This window comes from Leptodactylus fuscus, chromosome 7, assembly GCF_031893055.1.
Source record: "Leptodactylus fuscus isolate aLepFus1 chromosome 7, aLepFus1.hap2, whole genome shotgun sequence".
Classification (NCBI taxonomy): Eukaryota; Metazoa; Chordata; class Amphibia; order Anura; family Leptodactylidae; genus Leptodactylus; species Leptodactylus fuscus.
In genome coordinates, this window is record NC_134271.1 from 108,494,579 (window position 1) to 108,521,356 (window position 26,778).

Genomic DNA, 26,778 nt, shown 5'->3' on the forward strand with positions numbered 1-26,778 from the left:
GGATTGATAGATATGTTGATAATATGCAAATTATAAGAAGAATGGAAACAAAATATTCAAAACATCTTGATTTACTCAATATTAAGTATGAGCTCCATGCACAGATATACAGTCACTTATCCGCCATGGCATGCTATCAGTGAGGTTATAAATGGTTGTCTGAGGAATGTTATACCAGGCTGAATACACTTGGACACACAAATCATAATGATTGGCTGCTGGCAGCTCCCGATGATGGCCCAGATCTGCTCAATGGAAGACAAATCCAGAGACGCTACAGACCATGGTAGAAAGTTTAGGCAGCACAGTTTGCTCACAGTAGCACAAACAACATGCCGCCTGGTATTGGAATTTTGAAAAGTTGCTCCTGGGACGCTTTGGAGAAATTTCCATACCACTGGTTCCACCACAAAATCAATGTAATACTGAGCTGCTAGTGTAACTGAAATGAGGATTAGAGGTGTCCAGCTACTGTACATTATTCCACTCACACCATAATCCTGACAGTAGAGCCAGTGTGACATTCCCTCTTCAAGGCCACAACATTGTCCATGTGGTCTCCACACCAATCTCTAGCTATCATTGCTGAACAGGATCCAAGCCTCCACTGCTGTTTTGTTGGGCACAATGATAGACTTTGAGAGCGGTGCAGTGAAGTCAGTGGGACACCTGTATTTGGACATCTAGCTCATAGTTCACTGTTATGCATATACTGTCAGATGGCTTGTGTTTCCACTGTTTGCCAGCCTAAGCTTGTACTTCAATTTCACTTACAGTACATGGTATACTGTATGCCATTCTTTCAATTTGATGATCCATCCATGCTAAAGTTCACCTCCATGCTCCTCTTTTAATGTTGTTCCAGTTCATTATTCTCTCAACCACTGAGACCCGCCACTTTTGCTGAAGTGTGTGTTGAATGCAGCCACTGGCCATTTGTGACCAGAAATCAGTGCATCTCTTTTGTCTTGCTAGATGTGGATGCTACCTCCTAGAGCAGTAATGGTGAACCTTTTAGAGACCGAGTGGTCAAACTACAACCCCAAACCCACTAAGTTATCGCAATGTGCCAACACAGTAATGTAGCCTTAATACTGTGCAGATCCACTATTCTGGACAGTTACAAACCCACAAAATATGGTGGCGTGAAAGGGCCTTTTCTGAGATTTCAATTATACTAACAACTTTGTACTGCATTTGGTATAATTTTGAACAATTAATGTTAAATTTTTACATCGCATTGGATTTGTTTTATAGTGACCTTGCAATGTTATTATGACCTGTAATATCATGTCTGCTATAAAACAGATACTGTGTGATATAAATAGTGAAGTCTATTCTGCGCCACAGTGACCCCCATATAGTACAATCTTCTCCACAGTGGCCCCAACGCAGTCCACTCTACATCACAATAGCCCCCATACAGTCCAATCTGCTCCACAGTGGCCATATCATAGTATAATCTGCTCCACAGGGCCCCCACACACACAGTATAATCTTCAGCAAAGTGGCCCCCCACACAGTACAATTTGCTCCACAGTGGCCCCCACATAATATAATCTGTTCCACAGATGAGTGCCCACAGAGAGTGCTCTGAGCGCCACCTCTCTCACTCGTGTCATGGGTTCACCATCACGGTCCTAGAGCCTAACATGCCAAGCATGAATAATATATATAACATACCTTTCAAATTTCTCAGATTTATCTGGACAGTCTTAGATTCTGGGTGCTGGCCCACTGTCCCAGTATGTCCTGACTTTAACCCTTTCATGCCTCAGCAAATTTTCATTTTTGCACTCCTGTTTTACCATCTCCCCATTCCAAAAGCCATAATTTTTTTTTTTTTTCAGTTCATAGAGTCACATGATGACTTATTGTTTGCAAAACAAATTGTACTTTGTAATGGCACCATCAATATCCTGTGCAATGTACTATAAAGCTGGAAAAAATTCAGAATGAGGTGAAATTGAAATTTGCGCCAATTTATTATGGGGTTAATTTTTACAGCATTCATTATAAAATAAAAATTACATGTTACCTGTATTCTGTGGGTCAGTACAATCACGACGATGCTAAATGTATATAGTATTTGCAATATTTTGATACCTTTTAAAAACTGCAAAACTTTGCAAAATAGAAAAAAAAAATTGTGTCACCATATTGTGATCCCTATAACTTTTGTATATTTATGTGTATGGAGCTGGGTATGACATCTTTTTATGTAGGACAAGATGGTGATTTTATTGATATTATTTTGGGGAAACTCTCATGGTTTGATCTCTTTTTAAGCCATATTTTTATAAGAGGCAAAGTGTTCAAAAAATCAGCCATTTGACCGTTTTGAATTTTTTTTTCCCCGCTATGTAGTTCACTGTATGGGATATTTTAGTATTTTAATGGTTCGAACATTTTTGAGAGCAAGAATCCCTAAAGGGTTTATATTCATTATTGTCTATTTATTTTTATATGTGATCTAGGGAAAGGGAGGGGATTTGAACTTTTGTGTTTTGTGGGGTTTTTTTACTTTTAAAAACTTTTTTCTTTTATTTTCAAACTCCATAGGGACCTTGAACCATAATGGGTCTGATCACTCATAGTATATATATTAACATACTAATACTAATATATTGCAGTGTACAGGAGCCTATGTAGAAAATCTTTGTGAATAGGAAAATCTCTTCATGTAATAAAAGTGATGTAATGACAAGCCTGGGAGTTTTCAATAGGCTCTGTTAAGGCAACCGATTGTTGCCCTCCGATGACGATCTGAAGGGCGTCAATCGGTCAATGATGACGGCGCCCATGGCGCCTGCACACTTTAGATCCCACGGTCGCATTGAGATGCAAAATCTAAAGTGATAACATCTGTGATCGGTGTCAGCATGGATCGCAGCTGTTAGCGGCGGGTGCTGGCTATGTTATACAGCCAGAATCCGTTGTTTATGGAGAGGGCTTAACTCCTGAGCCCTCTCCATGCACCCCATCATGCCGAATCACGTATGTTTGTGTGATTTTGCGTAAAGGGGTTAACTTATCTGTGTCCTTCGGATGTAGATGAGTTGAATACAATGGTGAAATAGGCCGTCCTCTCCTTGCCTCACCATTCCGCTACTGTCTTTGCTACTGGTGGAGTAGTAGGTGTGATGTATTGACATTACTTATTGTGCCTGCTGCTCCATTAAGCCTCTGGCAGCACGGCCAGGAGAATAGAGCAAGATGAGTATTTTGTTTTGTTTTGTTTGTTTGATCCATTATACTGTGAGTGTACCAAGAGAGGAACTTTATACTCTGGTACTGTATACTGTCCACTCATTTACCCCACCATCAGAGCATATATGGAGTTGTAGTATTCCTAAAAGATTGTTACAGTATCAGATTGTCATAGTATGTATTTTTTTCTACAAAGGTACCATAGTTACATGTGAATAGGTTTTGCTAATATCCCATTGACATAAAGTATATCGCATTGGATTTAGGTGTGGAATATGCTCAGAAAATTTGCGATAATCCCCTTAATATTTTAATAAAATATATAGGAGCTCTCCAGCACAAAAAGTAATGGCATATCAGTATCTGATCACTTACTGATGAGCTATCTTAATGATAAGTCATCAATGTGTAAGTCCCAGGAAACCTATGTAAGTCCTCATCTCGCTTAAAAGGTCAAGAAAGGAGACCTTCAATTTGGCACACCGTCTTGCTTTCCTTGGTTGTCTGTGATGCTTTGCAGGGATGTGTTGTTTTGGTGGTTAGTACAGGGCCATTTTAACACCTTGGTAGGCACTGTGCAAGTGTTTTATAAGTGCCCCCCCATCACCACCACCTAGAATTAGCTGACCTGCACAAATTCTAATGCTCCCTTGATGCCCACCACATATTATAACGCCCCTTAGTGGCTGATGCCTCCCTAGTGGCCCATAATGTCCTTCATAATGTCCCCTTCTAGGTTGCCTCTACATTTTCATGTCCATCTCACAGATTCATATCCCCCACCCCCTTGTTGCCCCCACGTTGTCATGCACCCCCCCCAAGTTGCCTTCACACTGTCATGTCTGCCTCAGATTGCTCCCACAGTGTCATGTCTCCACCCCCAGGCTGCCCCCAAAGTATATCCCCCACAGTGTCATGTCCCCTTTCAGTTGCCGCCACAGTATCATGTTTCTGTCAGGTTGCCCCACAGTATCATGTTCCCCCAAATTGCTCCCACAGTATGTCCTCCCACACTGTCATGTCACCCTCCAGGTTGCCTCCACAGTATCATGTCCTTGCACAGCATGGTCCCTACAGTGTCATGTCCCCCTCAGGTTGCCCCAACTGTATGTCCCCCCAACCCTCACAGATTGCCCCCATAGTTTCATGTCCTTCACTGTAAATCAAAGAAAAAAAAAACAAACCTTAATACTCACCTTTCCAAGTTCCCCTGTTCACTCTCCTGTCTGGTCCTGGTGTCTTCAAGGAGCAACAGGCACAATGAAAGTGATTTGACTACATTGTGCCTCCTGTTTCTAGGACACGGGGAGTAAAGACAGCGGCCGGGTGGTGAAGCAGGAAATGGACGGCTCCCTACTTCATCACTGGCTTCAATCCATCGGTGTCCACCGGAGTTGCTGCAGACCAAACCCTCCGACCTGATCAGTGGGACAGAAAATGCAGGACTATCCTGTTGTCCAAAGGGGGGCCCCCTGCTACCATAGGACCCAGTGCAAGTGCACCATTGGCCCTATGGTTAAAGCGGTCCTGGATTAGTGGTTTGGTATCGGCTAAATAGAACTAGACTCAGGTATAGCTGACACTGGAATATCAGCACTCCTATCTGATGGTCTAGGTGTGATCTGGGGCGCTCCATTGATAACATGTTTGCTGCTGCTTTGCATGTCAATAACCACCTCAGTTGGTCAGAAGGGTCCCGCTAGAGATTAACTCTGTTCTTCCACTGTCAAGATCTGGAAGACATTGCTTCCAGGCACTAGAATTTCATTATTGTCCCCTCTTTGATGCTGTCTGTATATTCTTTTTTCTACTGTCTGTGACCTAAATCTCAGAGGATCTGAAACAAAATTATTGATAACATAATTGCTGAGAGTTAGAAGAAGAATATTTTTCACTAAATTAAAAAATATTCTAAAATGGAAATATATTAGCTAGAGATGAGCGAGTACTGTTCGGATCAGCCTATCCGAACAGCACGCTCGCATAGAAATGAATGGACGTAGCCAGCACGCGGGGGGTTAAGCGGCCGGCCGCCATCAAAGCGGAAGTACCAGGTGCATCCATTCATTTCTATGGAGCGTGCTGTTCGGATCGGCCGATCCGAACAGTACTCGCTCATCTCTAATATTAACTACAGGAGCCCCATCTAACTTCATAGAAAGAGATGGTCTTAACGTTTTGCTTACCCGCCCAGGCCATTTTTTCTTAAGCAATGTCAGTTCGCGAGCGCTGGAGGAGGACGGTACCCGAGGACATTGCAGGAAAAGGAGGCGTGGATGAAGAAGACGGCGCACCCTGAATGCCCGCCCACCGTGCACGATGCATAAGTAGATCACATTCTTTTTTAGGGTATTATTTTAAAACAGGGGTGGGGGGTAGTTTAATATAACTCTTACGGTGCCTGAATAGCCTTCAGGCTATTCACGCATATGTGGGGCTCTATCAGCATGATTTTGCTGATAGAGCCCCTTTAACAAAAAAAGATGGAAGAGATAAGACAATTATATGTCCAAAAACTAAATGAAGTCCACACGTATAAGCGCAGGTGTTATAGTGATGTAGGACTCTAAATCAATACGACACCAGAAAGTGTGGATCAGAAGAATGCATGTTTGTTGCCAGTAGGAGTGTCGATTGGTGCAAAGTGACGCACATAGAGACAAGTTGAGCGAAGAATTCTGTTAAGTTTAGGTTTTTAATACCTTTCAAGATCTCTAATAGTTGTCAATCCATGGGAACCCTATTATGTACATTGAGGCTTATAGCCTGTACTGACCTTGTCCTCATGCAGCTGAGAGTTTGTTACAGTGCATTGATCTGTGCCCTATCCCCTTTTAGTAAATCAGCATCCTAACCAGCCCAAATGTCCTGGACTGAAGAGCTTCTCATATTGCCATACACTGAACAAAGCGCAGCTATGTCAGAACAGTGTTTTTAGACTCTAGACAACATTATTTCTTTCACAGGGGGCAAATTCATTGTACAGAAATATTTTTTCATTGTACCAAAAAAAAAAAAGTATATGTGCAGGAAATGTTTCATTTCCAATGGCACCCTATTGATTCCTATATGGCACTTGTCACAAGCCTGTGCTGGACATACTGTATACGTCCTTAGCATATACACCTGATGGGCTCAAAAGCAGTGCATGCAGCACCTTATTTTAATATTCACAACTACCAGAAGACATGGCACGGCTTCAGATTCACCATACATACAATTTTTCATCAATAACCTGAAGTTATTAGCCTATGGCTCTATTCATACCATAGTCAAAAATGTCTGTGTGACATCTGGATCATATGACAAATCCGTGCAGATACAAATCGGCCATGAAATATGGACCATGTATCTGTTCTCACAGCCAATTTACATCGCAGTTGTGTGAATAAGCCATTTGACTGTTTATTGGAAAGCATGTGATTGTCACCCAGCTTTCCCAGATTCCTGAAAGGTTAATGTAGCTATTTGTGCAGCACTGTTAACGTGCATAAGGTATTTCTACTTAATAAGATAGCTATAACTATCAGGAGTCTGGAAAAGCTTGGTGACAACTTTGCTACAAGCAGTAGTGATAATCAAGTTAGCTGTCACCCAACTTTCCCAGAAACGGACAATACTAAGACACGGGTGAGAAGCATAGCAAATGGACAAAACAAGAGCTGAGATATATCAGCCAGCCTTGTATGCATGTAATAATCTTCCTGTCTGACATGTGCATAATCTATAGGAAAGTTCCTAGCAAGCTCCTTGTAAAGCTCAGGTTACATGGGGCACACAGAGTACGAGCACTGCCATGTGCCCATTACAGAGTGGAGGTCACCTCCCCTGCACCCCTCCAGCCCATGCTGTGACTACATCTGCAGACTGGAATGAATGGTGTGGGCAAAGAGGGAGGAGGGCTGCGCACGCGCGTTACCAGGCTGGGGCTGTAGAGTGAGCCAGGCTGCCAGATTGATGTGTGTTACCTGCCCCTCTCCGGAGAATAGCACCAGCCTGGGCGGGTCCATCACTGGAGACTAGAGAGGAAGATCAATACAAGCATCCGATTGTGGAAAGGGCAGCACTGGATCATGGAGGGGATGCTGAGCACAGGACATGACTGATGCCAATGGCTCATAGGAGGCTGCACACAAGACTGGCTGGTAAGGGTCCTCCTCATGCTGCCACCTTTACTATTGTTTGTTTTGATTGTATGAAGAAGGGCAGACGATCTGATCCCAGCTCTGATCAGGCTGTGCCCATTGCAGCCAGGAAGGTAGCAGCAGTAACAATATTTTGTTCTAATTTCCATATTTCTATGGCACAGACTGAAATGTAGAAACTAATCTTATAAAATGCCAAGATTGGGACCTGGTGCAGGATGGCACCCTGGCACCCCTAACTTTTTATTATGAGACTGGTACATGTGTAGTTTCCAGGGTGGCATCTAGTATCATACTTTATATACAGTAACAAATAATTGTATAATATTGTATATACACTAGGGATACAATGTATACTGGGAACTGTCAGCACTACTAGAATAATAACAATTTCCATCAGGCACCAGTTCAGAAGCTGCCCTCTTCATTCAAGTTGTACTTACCTCTTGAGAAAGCTGGGTGACTACCAAATAGCCACCAGTAATGCTCCTAAAGAGATTATCACCCAACTTTCCAAGACTCCTGAATATGAGCTCTGCCTCTCTACTTGCCACATGCCATAATTCTATAATATTCTAAGCATATTACTTATAACACTAACATATTCTACAGTGGTGCACAAGGAAACCATGATAAAATTGCATTGATATTTCCCACAGGATATTTGTATTCAGCCTTTGAAAGGAAAAATGTGACAAATGGTGAAATCTGGAAAAACTTGTCTATTTCTGCAGCTACTGTACTAGAAATACCAGTTATATGACTGCCCACATCGGTGCTCAGGAGCACACTTGTTTTCTATGTCGATTTTAGTTTTCAGTGCAAACCCTTTAAAGATTACGTAGATGTTAAGTTTGTCTAAAAGGAATTTTCCCTTAAAGGGGTTATCACTTATATAGAGAAGGTTCCCAACATAGGAACAGGAAACTGGGATTCTAGCTCTTGGCATCTTCTTGACCCATTCATGTTTTTTTTGGCCACCATTCATTTCAGTGACCAGTATGAAATACAATATTTCCCCGTTTTTATCCAAGTTAGTCTACATGCACAGAAACATTTGCATCAACTGGTCAATGAAATGACGGAGGGCCATCCATGCCCTCCACAGACCCATAGATTTCTATTAATGAGCCCATGAAGCAAGATAGAACCTATCCTGAGTTTTGCCTCCACATTCATGGCTGTCTACAGGGACATATGGGATATAATTGTGTGTATGGGGCCATAAAAAAAATGGGTCAGTGTGCTAGTCATTACAAAACCTAGCGTACACATTGACAAGGCACACAGTCGAGTGCATAGAGCCTTATAAAAACAAATTATCTGGGGCTTCAGGCACAGAACCTACTGACATCTGCTGTTTCCCAGGGCAACAATTTTCAGAGAGGGGGTATTGTGATGACCTTTTAAAAAAGAGAAAAAAAATAAAAATAGTTTCATACGCTGTCCATCCATATTACATGTCCACCTAGTTGGATAGGTCTGGCTAACCATCTAATGTTTAAGGGGGACTCCCGACTCTCCCCTGATGGCAGATGTTGAGGTTAATAATGATCAGGCAGTTAGGGTTCAGCTGTCCTATACTTTTGCTTTTGGGTAGATAAGCCACTGTCAGAGCTGTCTTTATCCACTTCCATAGTTCAGTACACATGCACCTGCTTATCCAAGCTGAGTGTGCATGTGTATAGGTAAGTTAGTCAAGACAGCTATCTGATATCTGTGGCAGAAAATACATAGTTTATAATTAATATGGGGATGAGGGTATACATGCATATCTAGGTATTCATTTCTGAAGACCCTTTGAGCTGATAGCATATCCATTCTTTGGAGACCCATCTTTTCCAGACTTAGTATATGGCTATCCTGCATACGAGGTATCTGCTTCATCTGACACCAGGGGTGGCTACTGAGGATTGAATCCCAATATGGTCTATTTGCATATCTATGTAGATATACTATCCAGAAATGTTGTAAAGTTGACTTATTTCTATAATGGAAGTTGATTTGCTGTAATACAGCTTTCCCAGAAGCAGATATAATCCCTAAATAGAAGGGGATTGGAGGTTTTGTGCCTTTTTAATATTTATTTAAAGGTCCACGATAGATATGACCCATTCAGGAGTCTGAATTAAAGGGGTATTCAAGCCAGAAGCACTGATCACCTGTCCACTGGATAGATGACACATTATAGATTGCTGGGGGTCTCATAACTGGCACCTCCTCAAAATTCTTTAACTTGTGTACCCTAACCACGACACTGTCATAGACTGAAATGGAAGGGGACATGCTTGTCCACTGCTCTATTGAAACTCCTCCTGGTTGTAGTCTTGTGGCTGTTGTGAAATAGAAGATGGGCAGTGGGACCCTTACCAGTATAACATTTACCAGTGGATAATGCTACTAAATTAGATATAACTTTAATATTATTAGAATAAAACTGACCAGACATGATTAGGTTTGGCCAGAATGCAGATAGTCAATAGTAGGTTGTATTGTTCATCCTAGAGATTCTGCCATTAACATGCTGGCAGATCAAGGACCTAGGAGCCAATTTATTATGGCTGGTGTGCAAAAGAACTGGTGTAAAAGCCATGAAAAATTGCACAAGTCAAAATTTTAGCTCATATTTGTGATTTTTTTTTTTTGAGATTTGAACACCATACACTATTTTCTTCAAATGGTTTGTGGCTGGGTGTGATAAGGACATGGCTATTGGCCCATTCAGTTTTCTTAAATTATGCCAGAAATCTACACCAGCAAGGAGACGTTTAGGCACACGGCACATGGATCCTGGAGGATGCGCCTAATTTATGATAAGGCGTACACCAAACCCTGGCGGGGAAGAGATTAGTAAATGTGGAAAAAGTTGTTCATTCACTGTGGCTGTCTTTTATTTTACATGTATGGCCAGCTTTAGGTGTTACCAAGGATTCCTCTGAGTGTATAAGGATTCTACAAGTCATATAAGTTGCTCTTTCACACATTAATAATGACATTACATATGGTCAGTTGTCAGCTGTAGCATCAGGACAAAATGTTTGTACAGTCATTCACTGAGGCCAAAATTTAACCTTACACCCCCCTCCTCCCCTTCAAGTCACCTTTGTATTGCAGACATTTCTGTAATAGAAAATCATTTGCATTCATCAGCATGTACATGGATTTCTGCAGGTTGTGTACAAATGAAGGGGATAGCCACATAAAATTTCTGCAACAAATCTACTAAATGTGAATATACCCCTATCGGGGACGCCACCTTTCAAGATTGGGAGATTGGTGTAGGTGACACCAGATTTAGAAACCTTTTGTAGTTTTGATCAGTGTTCAATTGCAATGGATTATCCGTAATTCTTTACAAGCTGAGGCCTCACATTGTGGAAAAGCAGACTTAGGCTAAGGCCCCACGTAGCGAGCCGCAGCAGAAAACTACTGCGGAAAAGACCGTGGAAGAAACGCACAACATTTTTCACAGAAAGTCTGCAGAGTTTTTCTCAGAGGACTTCCTGCTTCTATTATACCTATTTACTCTGCTGATTTTTTGCGTTTTTTCCAACGGAGATTGCGGCGTAGTTATGAACCCAGCCTGAGGATTTATTTTCACATAGAGCTTGAGATGTGATTAATGTTGCACCAGGAAAAAGCATTCTTCGGTTCACTGTGTACTTGTTGTTTTTACAGGTGAAACATGCTCAATAAATATGTTTCACCTGTAAATACTGAAGCCACATCCAAAATATGCCAAAACCATACGTGTTGCTTTTCTGATAACCTCTTATGGCTATTACATGTGAAAATATCCTAAGGCCCCGTTCCCACGGAGTAACGCGCCGCTCATTTAGACACATAAGCACGTGTCAGAGCGAGGCACCTCAAAACAGATCCCATTGACTTCAATTGGTGCCTTCTTACGCGTGCTACACATTGAAATCAACGGGAGGCTTTATAATACATTGATTTCAATGGGTAGTGCGCATAAGCCAGCACCAATTGAAGTCAATGGGACCTGTTTTGAAGTACCTTGCTCTGACACGTGTATTCGTGTCTAAATGAGCGGCGCATTACTCCGTAGGAACGGGGCCTAACGCTAAGTTCAAACTAGCGTTCGGCAGTCCGTTCTGTGGTTTCCGTATTCTGCATGCAGAAAACGGAAACCTGTCAGATTGGGTCCGGTCGTGAGCGGTGGTGAGCATTTTATGCTCTGTGCCGCAAAACCGTTTTTTTTAAAATCGGACACAGAGTACTGCATGTCTGACTCTGTGTCCGGTTAAAAAAAAACGTTTTTGCGGCGGAGAGCATAAAACGCTCGCCGCCGCTCACGGTCGGACAACTTTCAAACCCATTCAAATGAATGGATGAGAAAGAGTCCTGCAGGTTTCCGTCTCCTGCTCAGTTTTGTGCAGGAAACAGAAACCTGCAGAACGGAGACCGGGCGCAGATGTGAACGAGCCCTAAGGCTGACACATCATGTTGCGGAAACAAAGATTTTTTTGTTGCAGATTTTGCCAAACACAGAAGTAGCTACAAAAGAAAAGGGAAATATATATGAAGGTCTTATACTTTTTTGTTCTGCTCAATCCTTTCTTGGATTTGGCTCAAAATGGCATCAAAATCTGCAACAAAAAAGCTGCTTTTCTCCAATGTGGGGCCTTATTCACATGTTTTTGTATAGTCTGTTACATGACCAGTTTGAGAACATATTGATATTTGTGTCTATTCACGGTTTTTTTTTTGACCATCCGTTTTTAACTTGTTCTACTTTTGTCCGTTTTCATGGACACATACACCAAATAGAAATCAATGGATTTTGTTTTAATGGATCAGTCGGATGGATGAAAAAAGAAAGATCAATAGAGTTAATTCATTTTTTCACTGATTAGAAACTGATGCAAAACTGATGTTACTCGGTCATCAAAAATAGAAAAATTAAATGGAATGGATGCAAAACGTACACGTTTATTTTTAACAGCCGTAAGCTCTGTCAATAATGTCACAGTGTTGTGAGAATAGGGTCTTAGGTATTTTTATAATGCTTTTGGAACAATATTTGCAGAGATCACTGTTATACTGATATCCTAAGAAATCTCGGAAAAGTTTCTGTAAGTTATTTGCAATTTTTAAAGGAAGTCGCCAAAATCGCACCTTGGATGCTGTTGTAAGGCTGGGTAGTTACATAGTGAATATACCTTTTATCTGTCAAGGTGAAATCTTGGTGCCGAGAGAATCGGTTTTTAAGTAATAAGTAAATGAGCTGTTTGGTGCACTTGGGGCATGGCTGGATCTGACATGAGTTTTCTCCCATGGTCATCATCTAGTGCTGACACTTGAAGGTAATCTATCACCACTAACTAAACTGCTTCATAGCAATCTGTATGCTGCTGTAGGGCAGGTTAGTGACATAGTGGCATACTTTTCTTGTGTCAAAGAACAATCTTGTTCCTGAGAAAGTTAAGTTTTTTTCTGTATGCAATTAAGTTCTTTGTTGCACCCGGGGCAAGAAGCAGCAAGACTGTACTTTTTTTTTTTTTTTTTGTAGATTGTGAGCTCCATGTAGAGATCACAATGTATATTTTTCGCTATCAGTATGCCTTTGGAATATGGGATGGAAATCTGTGCAAACACGGGGAGAACATACAAACTCCTTGCAGATGTTTTTTTTTTTTTGCCCTTGGCGGGATTTGAACACCAGGCCTCCAGCGCTGCAAGGCTGCAGTGCTAACCACTGAGCCACCATGTGGCCCTTAGCAAGATTGTACTTTAGCAGAAGAAAGGTATGTTGAAGACACTAACCGGCCCTACAACAGCAGTTAAGTGCTTTAGAAGAGATTTTGGTGGTGATAGACTAGCTTTCACATAGAGATTGACAAGTTCTGATGTGTGACAACCATAAGTTAAAACCTCCAGCAAACATAGCCACTCCTTGGATGTCCTGAACAGCTATTTGCATATAGATTAAAAGTTGTGTTTCTTGGCAACAAGATTGGACTTTGACAGAATAAATGTATGTTCACTATGTCATTATCCACCCCTACAAGAGCATATCGGGGGTATAAAAGTGATATTGATTTTTTTCTTTTTATGTAGATTGTGAGCCCCATATAGAGATCACAATGTACATTCCCCCCCCCCCATCAGTATGTCTTTGTAGAATGGGAGGAAATCCACACAAACACAGGGAGAACATACAAACTCCTTGCAGATGTTGTTCGTGGCGGGATTTGAACCCAGGACTCCAGCGTTAAGTGATATGGATTTTATGCTGTTTTTTTTTTACTGTGTCTTAAATGTTTATATACAATCAAAATGACCAAAGATAAATAAATGAAAGGGGTTTTCCGGCCCAAATAGCGTATTTTTATGCTGATGATCAGTCCACAGAATAGATCATCAGTATCTGATTGGTGGGGGTTCCACATCCAAACCCCACTCCAATCAGGTGATCTGGTCGCCCACGGGTGCCAGAAGATATTGCTGTGAATGGGGATAAAACCAGCGTTGCAGATATTCAGGTAACAGTAGCGTTCTGTTCTGGGTTTCGGTTTCGGAATCTCACCGATCAGATACTGATAACCTATCATCAGTCTAAAAATTGCCAAAAAAACCCTTTAATAATATAAAAATTTTTGTGAATACAGCCGCTCTCTGTTGCTCCTCTCATAGGTTAGGGTCTAAATCAGGGTTCACAAACTTAGCATGGTACGTTGATGTCTGCATGCCCTGAAAATTTGATATGTTACAAAATTATTATTAATTAATTAGTTATTTGAACTACTGTAACAATACTACAGTATATTACTATAATAGTACTGCTAGGGTTAAATTTACTGTAAATTTGCGAGTTTACGCCATGTGTTTATCTACAATCCGATTTTCCAGTTCAAGTGTCACGAATAGCAATCTGGCAGATACAAGAATGTCAAGATTGCGCTTGATATTGTCCAGTGTTACATGTGCAAAAAGATGCCCTTGCTTTGACATTCTGCACCCCGTTGTGACATCATTAAGGGGCGCAGGGCACTTCCTTCCGTCTTTTCTTTGCAGTCCCAAGGATGTCTCGGAACCCCACGGGATGTAGATGACAGCCTCAGGGGCCGCGTGTTAGATCCCCTGGTCTGTTTGAGAATACTGAGAATACTGGCAGGACCACTAAGATGACCTCCATGGCCCACAGATCCAAGATGAGCAGTAACACCTCATTGTGAAATGTGACAGCTCACTTTAAGTTATATGAGACCAGGATATATATTTATTTAGAAAAGGGGCATAAAAAAATTCCTTGAAGGACACCTTTGATACTATGTTATTGTAGTGCAAGGATATGAAAGCGATAGGAAAATTGATGTATTCAGAATAGGTCTAAAATAGGTGAAGCCATAAAAGAACTATGTAAATATCGTACTGCAAACCTGAAATAGGGACGACCCTCAGCAATGACATCACGATGTGACATCATGTGTCAGGTCAGAAAATTGCTGCAGTCTGCTGCTATAATGAATAAAGATGTCACTTTCTAATTGATAGACCTGCTTTCCTCCAGTAGAGTCAGATATTATAATGAATGCCATCATATAATTAATCTCCTTGTCCTTGTGGATAATGTTTTACAAAGTGACATATTATCTGTACCAACTGGGAAAAAGCGCAATGTAGTGCCACTTGACTCTGATACAATTTAGTGTCTTTGGCTGATCTAATCATGGGGATATGAATTGTCTCCTCTGAATTAACCTCTTACGTTTCAGGCAAACTACTGCATGCTATTTAAAGGGACCTTATCTCTATGTATATACTCTGTGGCTGTCTGTTATCAGCCATTTCATGCTGAGGAGAGGCTAACTGTAGTGTCCATCACTGCGGTTACAGATCAAAAAATGGCTGCTTCCATGATGTTTTTTCATTTAATATATTTTCGGTTCTGAGAAATTCCAGAAACGATTACATATACCAGTTTGAATGATATCTACAATTTTTTTCTGGACTTCACCTTTATAAACAATGTAACTGAGATGGACAATGAACTTCTCATGTTTACATAACATACAATTTCTTAAAGGGGGTCTATCAGGTCCAAAATGTTTCTCAAACCAATAAAAGTGCCATGAAATAATAGTTTTAGACACATAACTTTGCGTCTACAAGTCGATGAAGCAGTGCAGAGATAATCATATGTTTATGGACACGAAACTCAGGCTCAAGTGCATTGGAGGTGGGGCCTGATTTGCCTACATACAGCTGTAAGTGCTTTAGCTCTGATTTGGAGCTGCCACCTAAAGTGACCACTGTTATTGCAAATGGCATTCTCAGCCTCTGCCTGCAACTCTGCTCCTTGTTGGCAAATCTGGCAAGATAGGCCCCACTCCCAATGCACTTGTAGGCTGATTTGCATATATAAAAATAGGATCATCTAACATTGATATACCAGTTTGTGGTCACTAAGGTATGTTTCTGCTCCTATTATATGTATCAATTAAGAACTGTTAATAATTTGGGAGGCATTTTGAACCTGACAGATTTACTTTAAAGGAACACTCCATGCAAAACTGATACACTGTGTTGTGCCTAATATAGGACCTTAGAGAGGTGTATGAATTAGAATTTTCTTCTTTGAATCTCTGTGTCATGTTCCACCCCCTCAGGCCCTGCACTATTTATAACACAATGTATTTATTTTTCATGGATTGTTCCTTTAATATGACAATTCATTGAGTATTCTAGATTGCATCCAAGTTTGGAAATATATCTAATGAGGAAGCATACTGTATTCTATTTCCATATATGATAAAACGTCATATTCTCAAGAGTCTGGTTTTATATGCACACGTTTTTAGCAAGTATATGTCATATTCATCACCTACAGTCTCAATCTTTTATTGTGGGTCAGACTACTAGGTTTTCCAGCTAGTAACCCTTTTATATTATTATTATTATTATTATTATTATTATTAATGAAAATAATGCTAATTTCTCTTGAATGAAATATTACACTATGCTATGTTTCCATATTTGTTATTCACACATTAAATAGACAACTTATTCTCCTACACCATATATTGGAGTTATGAGTTAATAGAGGGGTAGGATTAAGATTTCATCTTTTGTCCAAAGTAAAGTATATAGAGGGTCTCTCACTCTAGAGAGCCTGTCCTGTCCTGCACTACACAGTGTATTGGTTTTGATGGACAGTATGTAATGCCTCATTTCTCCTGTGGTGGAGATGCCGGGACATTGAACCCTTAATGACTTAATAAGAAAGATTAATCCACAGACTACAGCTGTATAAATGATTGCTGTATGTATAAATGTATAAATGATTGCTGGGGGTCCCAACAGGTGGTTACTTTGTGTTCAGCTTATTGTGAAAGGACTCTCCTAACACTTAGGGATTGCTCAAAGCAGGCAACCCCTTTAGGCTAACCCCTGGTTTACATTAGCGTATGTATTCCGTCCGGGGAGAGTCCTCATGGAGACCCCCCGAATACAAGCGCAATTGCAAGTGCTGTGCTGTAAGAGCGCATGGACCACATAGACTATAATGGGCTCCATGTGCTTGCCGCGCACTGCCCGCACAAATCATGCAGACATCATGCTGCTATTGATCAATTTAGTACTCTGTATGATATTTACATATTCACTAAAGGAAGCAGATAGTGGTTTATGTTCATATCCATGTCGTAGCTTCTGTTTACCAGCTGATCAGGGTACTCCAGTTTCCTCCGACATACCAAAAAATATACTGAAAGGTAAATTGGCTTCCTGTAACACAACTGACGCTGGGTTTACACCAGTGTCTGATTTCCGTTTTCATGTTTCTGTCTTCTGCCCACAGAAGACGGAAACCTGTCAGACCGTGCCCGGCTGTGAGCGCCGGTGATCTTTTTGTGCTCTCCGCTTCAAAACCGTTTTTTTTTAAACTGGACACAAAGTCCTGCATGTCCGGCTTTGTGTCCGGTTAAATAAACGGTTTCAACTGCGGAGAGCGCAAAACGCTCACCGGCGCTCACAGCCGAACACTTTTCAAACCCATTCAAATGAATGGGTTTGAAAAATGACTGCATGTTTCCATCTCCTGCCCAGTTGCATAACGGAGACCCCGGGCGCAGATGTGAATGAGCCCTGACCCTTGTGGATGTTGGAGATGAGCACCTATATGGCAGCCACTCACTCCTCTACTCTGTAACATTCACTGTGATTTGAGTTCCTTATGTGAGACAAGTGCATTGCAAGAATTTGTCATTGATCCCGGGAGGATCTGTTTTCTTCAACTGTAATTTTTATTAAGTTTTATTAAGAAGAACAAAGATACAAAGTCACAAGAATATGCACAAAATGTGAGCCAAAAGAATTCAGCATGAGAAAAATATATATAACAGTAATATAAACAAACATCCAAAGAATATTAAAGAAATATAAAGGGGGGAACACAAGACACAAATGACAAAGAGAAGAAGGACTTGTTGGAAACCATTGGCTTAGGCCCGGTTCACATTTGCATTCGGGCCATTTCGCTCTGCTATCCACATGAAATATGCAGAGAAAAAAATCCTACAAGCAGCACTTTTCTCTCTGCATTTTTCATGTGGGAACAGAGCAGAAACCACCCGGACCCAATTAGTCTATGGGTTCGTGGGTTTCTTTATTTTTTTTTATGTGGATAGGTTTCTGTATGAGGGGTCCCCAAGTGGGGACTCCCTGAATGGAAACCCAAACGCAGATGTGAATCGGGCCTTAGAAAGGAATCCAACAGGGCCTGTTTATATTGGCAATACAAATGTCTGTGCAGATATAACAAAAAGTATGTAGTGCCATCTGCCTTCTATACTTCAATTAATTAAAGATTAACTGCTACAAGTACCCACATGCTGGAGGTGTCATCATCCATACTTATCATACTCAGCTGTCCTATGTCTCTAAGTAACAATCAGATCTAAATGAGACTCCATAGGTGCAATGGGCACAGATCTGGAAGGCCACTTACAAGAGCTCCTAAAAGGCACTGATATTGAAATCTTCAATTAAAGTAATTTGAAGGCACACCGTAAAACCCAGAGGCTGGAGGGAGGCTAAAATAAAATAAGATAAGAGATAAGAAAATCAGAAGCAATATTCACCTGACCCTGGTCCTTCTCCACTATTAGGTCTCACGTTTCTGAGCCATTTCACTTCAGTTCCAGCCAGTGCAGGCACAGAATTGGATGAGGGACTCAACACTGGAACAGAGGACCAGGAGTAGGTAGGTATTGTTTCTTTTTTTATATTAGCCCACTCAGGACCATGCATTTATTTTTTTAGTTTGCCCTTCAAAGTGCAGTTTAGGTGGAAGCTTTTCCAAGTTCAATAGGTGACATAACTGGTAAAACAAATAGCTAAATATGATCTATTTCTGACAGCTTAGACGCCATGAATGGTCTGCGCCAATCTTCACGTAATAGATGCTCGCTCTGACTATTAAACTACATATGCTAGAGATTCTAACCTGACTTTGTGACTTGTGATGACTCTCTACTAACCCTATATTCTTTCTCATCTTATTGTTTTCTCTTCTTTTTCTTGTCCTTCATTTGCACCTTCATTTTATATTTTTCTACATATATGTTGAGTGTAATGTTTACCTCATTTTTTTCTTCTATTTGCTTATATTACTTTATGGAGGTAACATCACGAACCTAAAAGGGGTATTAGCTAAATACATTGGGGACCATCCACTTTGTATAGGTATTTCCCCCAGCCGTGCTATGTTTTTGTTTTTCGTTTTATTAAGTAATATTTTGTCCAGTCATTAATATGTGTTTGCTCACCCAAGGCTTCAATGATACTTAGATTCTCTATGACTAGCTGATACTTAAACTGATAACTGCTAGTAAGTGGTGGAAGAACTATTATTGGTATTGTATGGCCATATAAAACTTTGTTTTAGAGGGGTATTCCCATCTAGACACCTTAGGATCCGTTTTCTTTTACCCCATTGCCATTTGTTTAAAAATGTTTTTTAATGTTTCAGGATGAGAGCAGTGAACATTTCGCAACAGATACAAATGGTGCAACCTCCATCTTGTGTCCGTCTACATTCACCCCCATGTAAAAAACATGACTGAAGTTTTCTTCCATAATGTTTTTTACTTTTCTGATGGAAGAAGATGTCCTGCATGCAGGACTTTTTCTTCCTTTAAAGAATTAAATAGCATCCATCATGTTGTGATAGTCTTATTAGTTCGGCCATCATGTTGTGATAGTCTTAATAGTGCGGCCATTATGTTGTGATAGTCTTCTTAGTGTGTCCATCATGTTGTGATAGTCTTATTAGTCTGTCCATCATGTTGTGATAGTCTTATTGGTGTGTCCATCGTGTTGTGATAGTCTTATCAGTGCGTCTATCATGTTGTGATAGTTATTAGTGTGTCCATCGTGTTGTGATAGTCTTATTAGTGCGTCCATCGTGTTGTGATAGTCTTATTAGTGCGTCCATCGTGTTGTGATAGTCTTATTAGTGCGTCCATCGTGTTGTGATAGTCTTATTAGTGCGTCCATCGTGTTGTGATAGGCTTATTAGTGCGTCCATCGTGTTGTGATAGTCTTATTAGTGCGTCCATCATGTTGTGATAGTCTTATTAGTGCGTCCATCATGTTGTGATAGTCTTATTAGTGCGTCCATCGTGTTGTGATAGTCTTATTAGTGCATCCATCGTGTTGTGATAGTCTTGTTAGTGCACTCATCATGTAGTTTACATTAGAGTCAATGGAAACAGACACAGACGGAGGGGGCTCTATGTATGTTCATTACTCTAATACCGTTATTGTCTGTTACTCTTCTCCTATGACAGATGATAGCAATGGATCCCAAATAGAAAGTATGGTATTACCTTTATGGGTGCCATATTATAAATTTGTAGAGCTTGTATGGTGGTATGAATGAGTCCTAAGGAAAGTCAATTATTAAATGGGTTTTCTAGGACTACAAAATTGATCACCCAAGAAAAGACCATTCATATCAGATTAGTAGGAGTCCAGCTGTTGGAACCCCCACTGACCAGCTGATTGGAATGGCTCTGGTTCTCTAGTGTAGCATACCCTTCTTTATGGGTTTACAGGCACAGCTCTAAACCTTTGTAGTGACTGTTCCTGGTATTGTAATTCACTCTTATTTACTTCAATGGGACCAAGCTGCTCTGAGTTGTAATACCAGACATAGCACTACAAAAGAAAAAAGCACTGTGCCTGTGAGACATTGGTGGGGAGGTGGCACTTACTGGAGCGCTATGTCCCATTTAATCAGCTGGTTATTGGGGGCGCCATGATCCAGAACCCCATGAATCTAAAATCTATGAACAGATAAGACATCAATTTTGTAGTTTCGGTGAATCCCATTAAAATTGCAGATGATTTTGCCTGGGGAAATTGTGGCCGGCCAGATATATCTCATGGAGTGAGTGGCCACTGCATGAGAACTATAGGATTTAGATAAATGGCCATGTATTCACTGCAAAGACAGCTTGAGTCCAGCAGAAGAGAGTCTCTGTCATAGAGTAACTCTCCATTCTGACTTTTAGAAGGGAAATCCTGAAACCCTGTTATGTCCTTATGCCTTACTAGGACATATAGACAAAGATAGCCTTCATGATACAACCCAGGGAGTTTCCAGGACTCACATATTGATGGCCTTAGGAATTGTGATTGGTGGGATTGAGCTGCTACTGTATCATGTGGCAAATGAATGTGGTCAAATGACACAGAAAAGGTCAGTAATATGTGATTGCTGGGACTGAGCTGAGCTGCTGCTTTACCATGTGATCAATGAACATGACATTGTCGGCATATGGATGAGATGGCAGTGCTCGTGAATGCCACAACCTCTTCCAACAGCTGATCTGCGGCGGTCCCAGGTGTCAGACACCACTAAGGACAGGTCATCAGTATATAAGAATCAGAAAACCCCTTTACACCCCTCCAATAACAGGTGAAGCATAGAGAAACTTTTAGGAAGAACCTTGCTACTTTATACTGTACATATAAAAATAAATCTATTATGTTGGGTGGAGATATTATATTACATTCCTGCTTCCGAGAGCCTAGAGGATGTTTGTGTTTCGGATAATAAACTTTCATGCGGGTTTTATATTTTCATTGTGTATACTCTAGATGATATAAATACCCCATACACTGTCACATAGCATGCACACTTTATTTCATCCTACATTATTCATTCCATCCATTTATAATGTGCAGTAATATTTTGCCATCTGCTCAGATATTTTGTAATGTTTCTAAGTTCATGCAGAACCAAGCTCTTCTGGATCATTTGCCATCTTATCTAGCAGTGTATTTGCAGGGGCTTCTGGCATGAAACAGGTTAATATACTCCATTGTCAGCATTTACTGCATTGCAGTCCTGTTTGCAAGACCAAGCACAGTCCTTTCTGACTGCAGTGCCACTGTATGCCAGTCACAGGGGGTGCTGTAAAACATTGCATTGTGGGTCATCCTTCATCAGTAGGATGTGATAGCGTCTCCATGGTAACCCTCAGACAGTGGCGCATCACATTCGTGCAGCCCTCCATGATTGGTCTATTACATATTGTTTACAAAGTTTACGGATCTGATCCTGATCCCAATCTACAATAAAAATAATAGAAAATGGATATTACAATACAAGTATAGGCTATAATGTGTCAGTAGAAGTCTGTTTTTCCCATCTGTTGTGCCTAGAGAAGTTATTTGTTGCTTGTGTTGCTTTAGACTTGAGGAGTCCCATGAGACGGCGTCTTCTGTCTTCAGAGATTTCATTTAAGAGCTGTTTCATTACTCTTACCGTGTCAGACACAATACCCTGGCATTACTTCCACGATCTATTGTCATTCTGTTTTCCAGACATTTAGCTGCAATCATTTCATGTTTGTCCGTCTGTCTATCTATCTATCTATCTATCTATCTATCTATCTATCTATCTCCTATCTATCTATCTATCTATCTATCTATCTCCTATCTATCTATCTATCTATCTATCTATCTATCTATCTATCTATCTCCTATCTATCTATCTATCTATCTATCTATCTATCTATCTCCTATCTATCTATCTATCTATCTATCTATCTATCTATCTATCTATCTCCTATCTATCTATCTATCTATCTATCTATCTCCTATCTATCTATCTATCTATCTATCTATCTATCTATCTATCTATCTATCTATCCATCCAGCCATCCATCCATCCATCCATCCATCCATTGTACAATCATTCCAATTTGCCCTACTCTTGCCTAGATATAGTTAAAGGCGTTGTCGTATTAGGAAAACCCTGTTGCTATATGTTTTTAGTACATTTGGACAATGTGAGTTGAGATGCCAATTTGGGACCTCAAGGTGAACTCTGGACTTGGAGCAACCAGGTATTACACAGTGACCTATGCACGTGAATGGGCTGCACGCAATAGCAGTATTTCTGAAGGATCTGGCAGTATCTCCCAGATATAAGAGCTGAACACCAGGGCTCTCAGCAGCCTTCAACCCCATCAATCAACTAATTGCCTGGGGAGCTACACGTGAAGACTGGGTTGACCTTCTAGACCAGGGGTAGGGAACCTTCGGCTCTCCAGCTGCTGTGAAACTACAACTCCCATCACGCTCCATTCACTTCCATGGGAGTTCCAAGAACAGAATAGCAAGTATGCATGCTGGGAGTTGTAGTTTTGCAACAGCTAGAGAGCCGTACGTTCCCTACCCCTGTTCTAGACTTTCCATAATCTCCTTGTTCTGGAATTCCTTGCCACACGTGACTGTTAAGGCAAATCAGCAGCCTCAGCAACCTAAGGAAAGTACCCGGGACCTTACTCACATACGTCAGCTGTGATGTCCTGGTCCCTTTCCTTAGGCCACTGATTGTCTTATTGCTACTTAATACCCTGCATTAGCGGCACGTGCCCCTCCAGGCACCCCTCTAACTAACCCATGCCCTATTGTCTACAGTCCAATATAAAATACAAATCTCTAGGATACGTCATAAAAGTTTAAAATGAAAAAAACGCATCCCCAACAGCCAGGAAACATCTGTATTGCCATGCAGAATTGATACAGCTAGCAATATATGATTAGGCATTGTTGAAAATGCAGTGTTATCGCATCTTTTTTTCAGCAATGTATGGATAAGATTAACAAATTTATTTTGCCTGTACTGTGATAAACACGTTTAATTTCTGATTTTCCGTGGCAGCCAAAAAAACTGCATATTCTCACTGTGGTTCCCCGGCCTTAACTATGTTTTGTTGTGTTGGACCTTAGCCTGTAGGATATTCCCACTAACAGAACATTTCCAAGACAAAAGATAAATCTAAATCTGATCATTGGGGGTCTGACAGTTGGGATCATGAGAACAGGAGACCACTGTACTATTCACTTCTATGGTGCTGATTGAACAAAAGTGTTTTTAATCGATACTTCTTACTTTAAGAAGGTGTGATGGCCACAATAAGTTGATCATAACTGTTCTATCTTTCCAGTAGTAAATGACAATTGTCTAAGGGTTAAACGATCTTTGTGTATTCAGTATATTCCTTAAGGGTGGCATACGCTCTAAATAGATACTGCAAAGCTGAATCGTATTAAAAGTTTTTTTTTTTTTTATAGAAACTGTGTCTAGGCGTATTCCTGAATAACAAGCTAATGCGGTAGATAAATAACAGTGAAAAGGAGTGTAACTTTGAAGGTTTGGATGAAGGCGCTGCAGCTTTTTCAGGGCCCTGAAATAGCCAAAGGCAATTCTGCCACAATAGAATATACATTATATATATAACATTATAAGTGGCTTGTGCTAAATACAAATTTTGCATAGGGAGTTTCCAGCTTTGCCTCTGTCATTTGTGACTGTGACTATGGTATCTGGGGACAAATCTGTTTCATAAAATATCCTCTAAACATTTGATGTAGCTGATATTTTCACCCCCAGCATTAGTGCAACATCTTATTTTCATACTGCTCTATGACCTGTGCTTATTGTATTCATGCTTAGAACACTACCTTTAGCAAACATTTGTTGGAAATACCTTCCCTTACGGATTTTCTCATATACTTGTAACACACCCTCTATTATATTACCAGGTAAAGGGCTAAAATTGATGTTATGCTCTTGAAAGTAATATTATACTTGATTTTAATAAAGGGCATTGTCCAGAATCAGAAAAAAAGTGTCTGTTTTGTTTCTTCAGCAAAAAACCTTTTCTCTTATCCTGGACCGTCCCTTTAATGTATAGTTATACTTCAATAACATATCTCCTTATTTCTTTTAGAATTCTGCTTTCTGAGTGTATCAGGTACGCCATCATCTGCCATGAAGTGGTCACTCGTCTTCCATATATTTGGGGTGCTCTGTAGCATTCTGCTGCTTTCACCAAATGCAACATGCCTTTCGCTATCGAGACTGGACAAGCGGAATATCCCTGAAAGCAATGGAGGGTTTGATGGAACAGTTAACTCATATGCTGATAACATTCTTCCACCCACTCCATCTACCTTTGAAAAAGAAATAAATAACATGTCTTCTTATGTGACCTCACCAGACAATGCCCTTGGTATTCCCGATGAATCTCAAAGTAATTCAAGTCTACTGAGTTACAGCAGAGTGGATGAAATGAGCCCTGAGAACAGTAATCTTGGGGATGTTATTGGGGATGGTCCTACTGGGCAAGATAAGACTTTAAGCGAGAATGGAGTTCTCACCACAGCTAGTTCTACCACCGATTACATCCCAAGTGTGGCACCCCAAGATGAAGCCAACAACAGAAATGCAGAGGAAAGTTTTCCTCCAACAGAAAACCATAATGGTGACTTAAAAGAAAGCAATATGGAAAATTCATCTTTGGCCAACACCATTGAGATGTTAACCACCAACCCAAGAACCAGCATTGTGGAAACTGAAACTGACTATTCTACCATTTTTTCTCATTTTGCTGACCAGCCATTGACTACAGTCAACACTGAAATTCCTGTAAACCTAGTCCCTACCACAGTAGTCAATAAAAGCAATGAGAGTGCAGAATTGATTATCCCCGAATTAGAAGACTGGGATGATACAAAGGTTACAACCCAGATTCCTAAAAACACAGATAGGGATGAGCTGCCTACAGAAGGTCCTGGCCGTCGTATGGAAGAAGAACATGTCGAGGCAGCAATGTTCACCATTTCTCCTGGAATGACTGTCATGTCCGATGACAAATCCATCTTCAATGTTACAGAATCAGTAGTTAGGGTTTCTGATTCTGTCGGGCCAGTTGCCACTGATTCTGTTGAGTTGAACCCAGAACTAAATATTACCATAATTACGCCCCGTCCAATTGTAGACATGAACCAAAGTCAAGACCTCTCTGCAGTAAATACAGGTAAGGGAAGAAAATAATACAGGAAACTTGTAGCAATAAAATAAAAATGTTGCATGAGTCGGAAGTAATTGTAATTGATGGAGTTTCCTTGTCACATCTCATAGTGTTTATACCTGGCTCACATTGCAATGACTGCTCAGGGAGTAAGCACTGCAGATGGAAGTCGCAACCACTGCTCGTTTTTTAGCTGATAGATCTATTGGAAGAAGCAGGGACCTTTCCTTGAATTTTTCCGATTACCCTCAGGCAGTCAGTTGCTGTCACGGCTAAGCCTTATTTTGCTGGGAAGGGAATTATTTTGTGTAAGGCGTAAGAAATGCTCACTGATTCAATTAACAGGAAGGAGATAGTAAAAGTCATGGCTGCCTGAGAAGATTACATCAGATTTCTCTGTTGTTTTTTTTTGTTGGCTTAACCTGATGTTATACAGAGGAGATAGATGACTGACTTTCATTCTATTGATTTTCATTTTTAAAGTCATTGACTTTGGAAATTCCAAACTCTCTGTGCTTTCCCTGATTTTAGTGGGGAGGATTTACTAGTACTGTGTAAAGGTAGGATAGGGCACACTTAGACAGTCTTAGGGTATGTTCACATTAATGGTATTGGGGTCCATTGCTGTCATCCATCACAGGATGAGAGCAATGGACAATAAAGGGGCTCTATCAGCAGATTTACGTGTTATGAGATAAAGATATTCCTGAATAGCCTTTAAAAAGGTTATTGAGGTGCTGCTATGAGTGTGTAAAAAGACTCCCCAGTTTTTTTTAATTACCTTGGTAATCGATATGCAAATTAGCTGGATCATGCACAGTGGGCGTGTCAAGCACTCCTTAGTGTCATAGCTTCTGCACGCCCACCCCTGCTTCCAAGCCCCCCCTTCTCCTGCTTATTCATGTCGGTTTCTATTAAAAGCTATTGAAAGCATGCGCAGTAGCGCTCCTTCCGGCGAGCTACTGCGCATGCTCCAGCTCCATTTTCCCATAGAGACCATGGTGAGCTGGAGCATTCACAGTAGCGCGCCGGAGGGAGCGCTACTGCGCACGCGCGTGCTTTCA

General features: G+C 40.8%; 1 protein-coding gene across 3 annotated transcripts in view; it reads left to right on the forward strand.

Moving 5' to 3' along the window:
• Positions 1–7,137: 7,137 nt before the first annotated feature.
• Positions 7,138–26,778, forward strand: part of ARMH4 (armadillo like helical domain containing 4) — a 115,332-nt gene continuing 95,691 nt past the window's right edge. For all 3 annotated transcript variants that reach the window (XM_075282758.1, XM_075282759.1, XM_075282760.1), the window contains exons 1-2: positions 7,138–7,355; positions 24,632–25,720. In XM_075282758.1, coding sequence (XP_075138859.1) covers positions 7,316–7,355; positions 24,632–25,720 — 1,129 coding nt within the window. In that variant the 5' untranslated portion in view covers positions 7,138–7,315. The remainder of the gene's footprint in view (positions 7,356–24,631; positions 25,721–26,778) is intronic.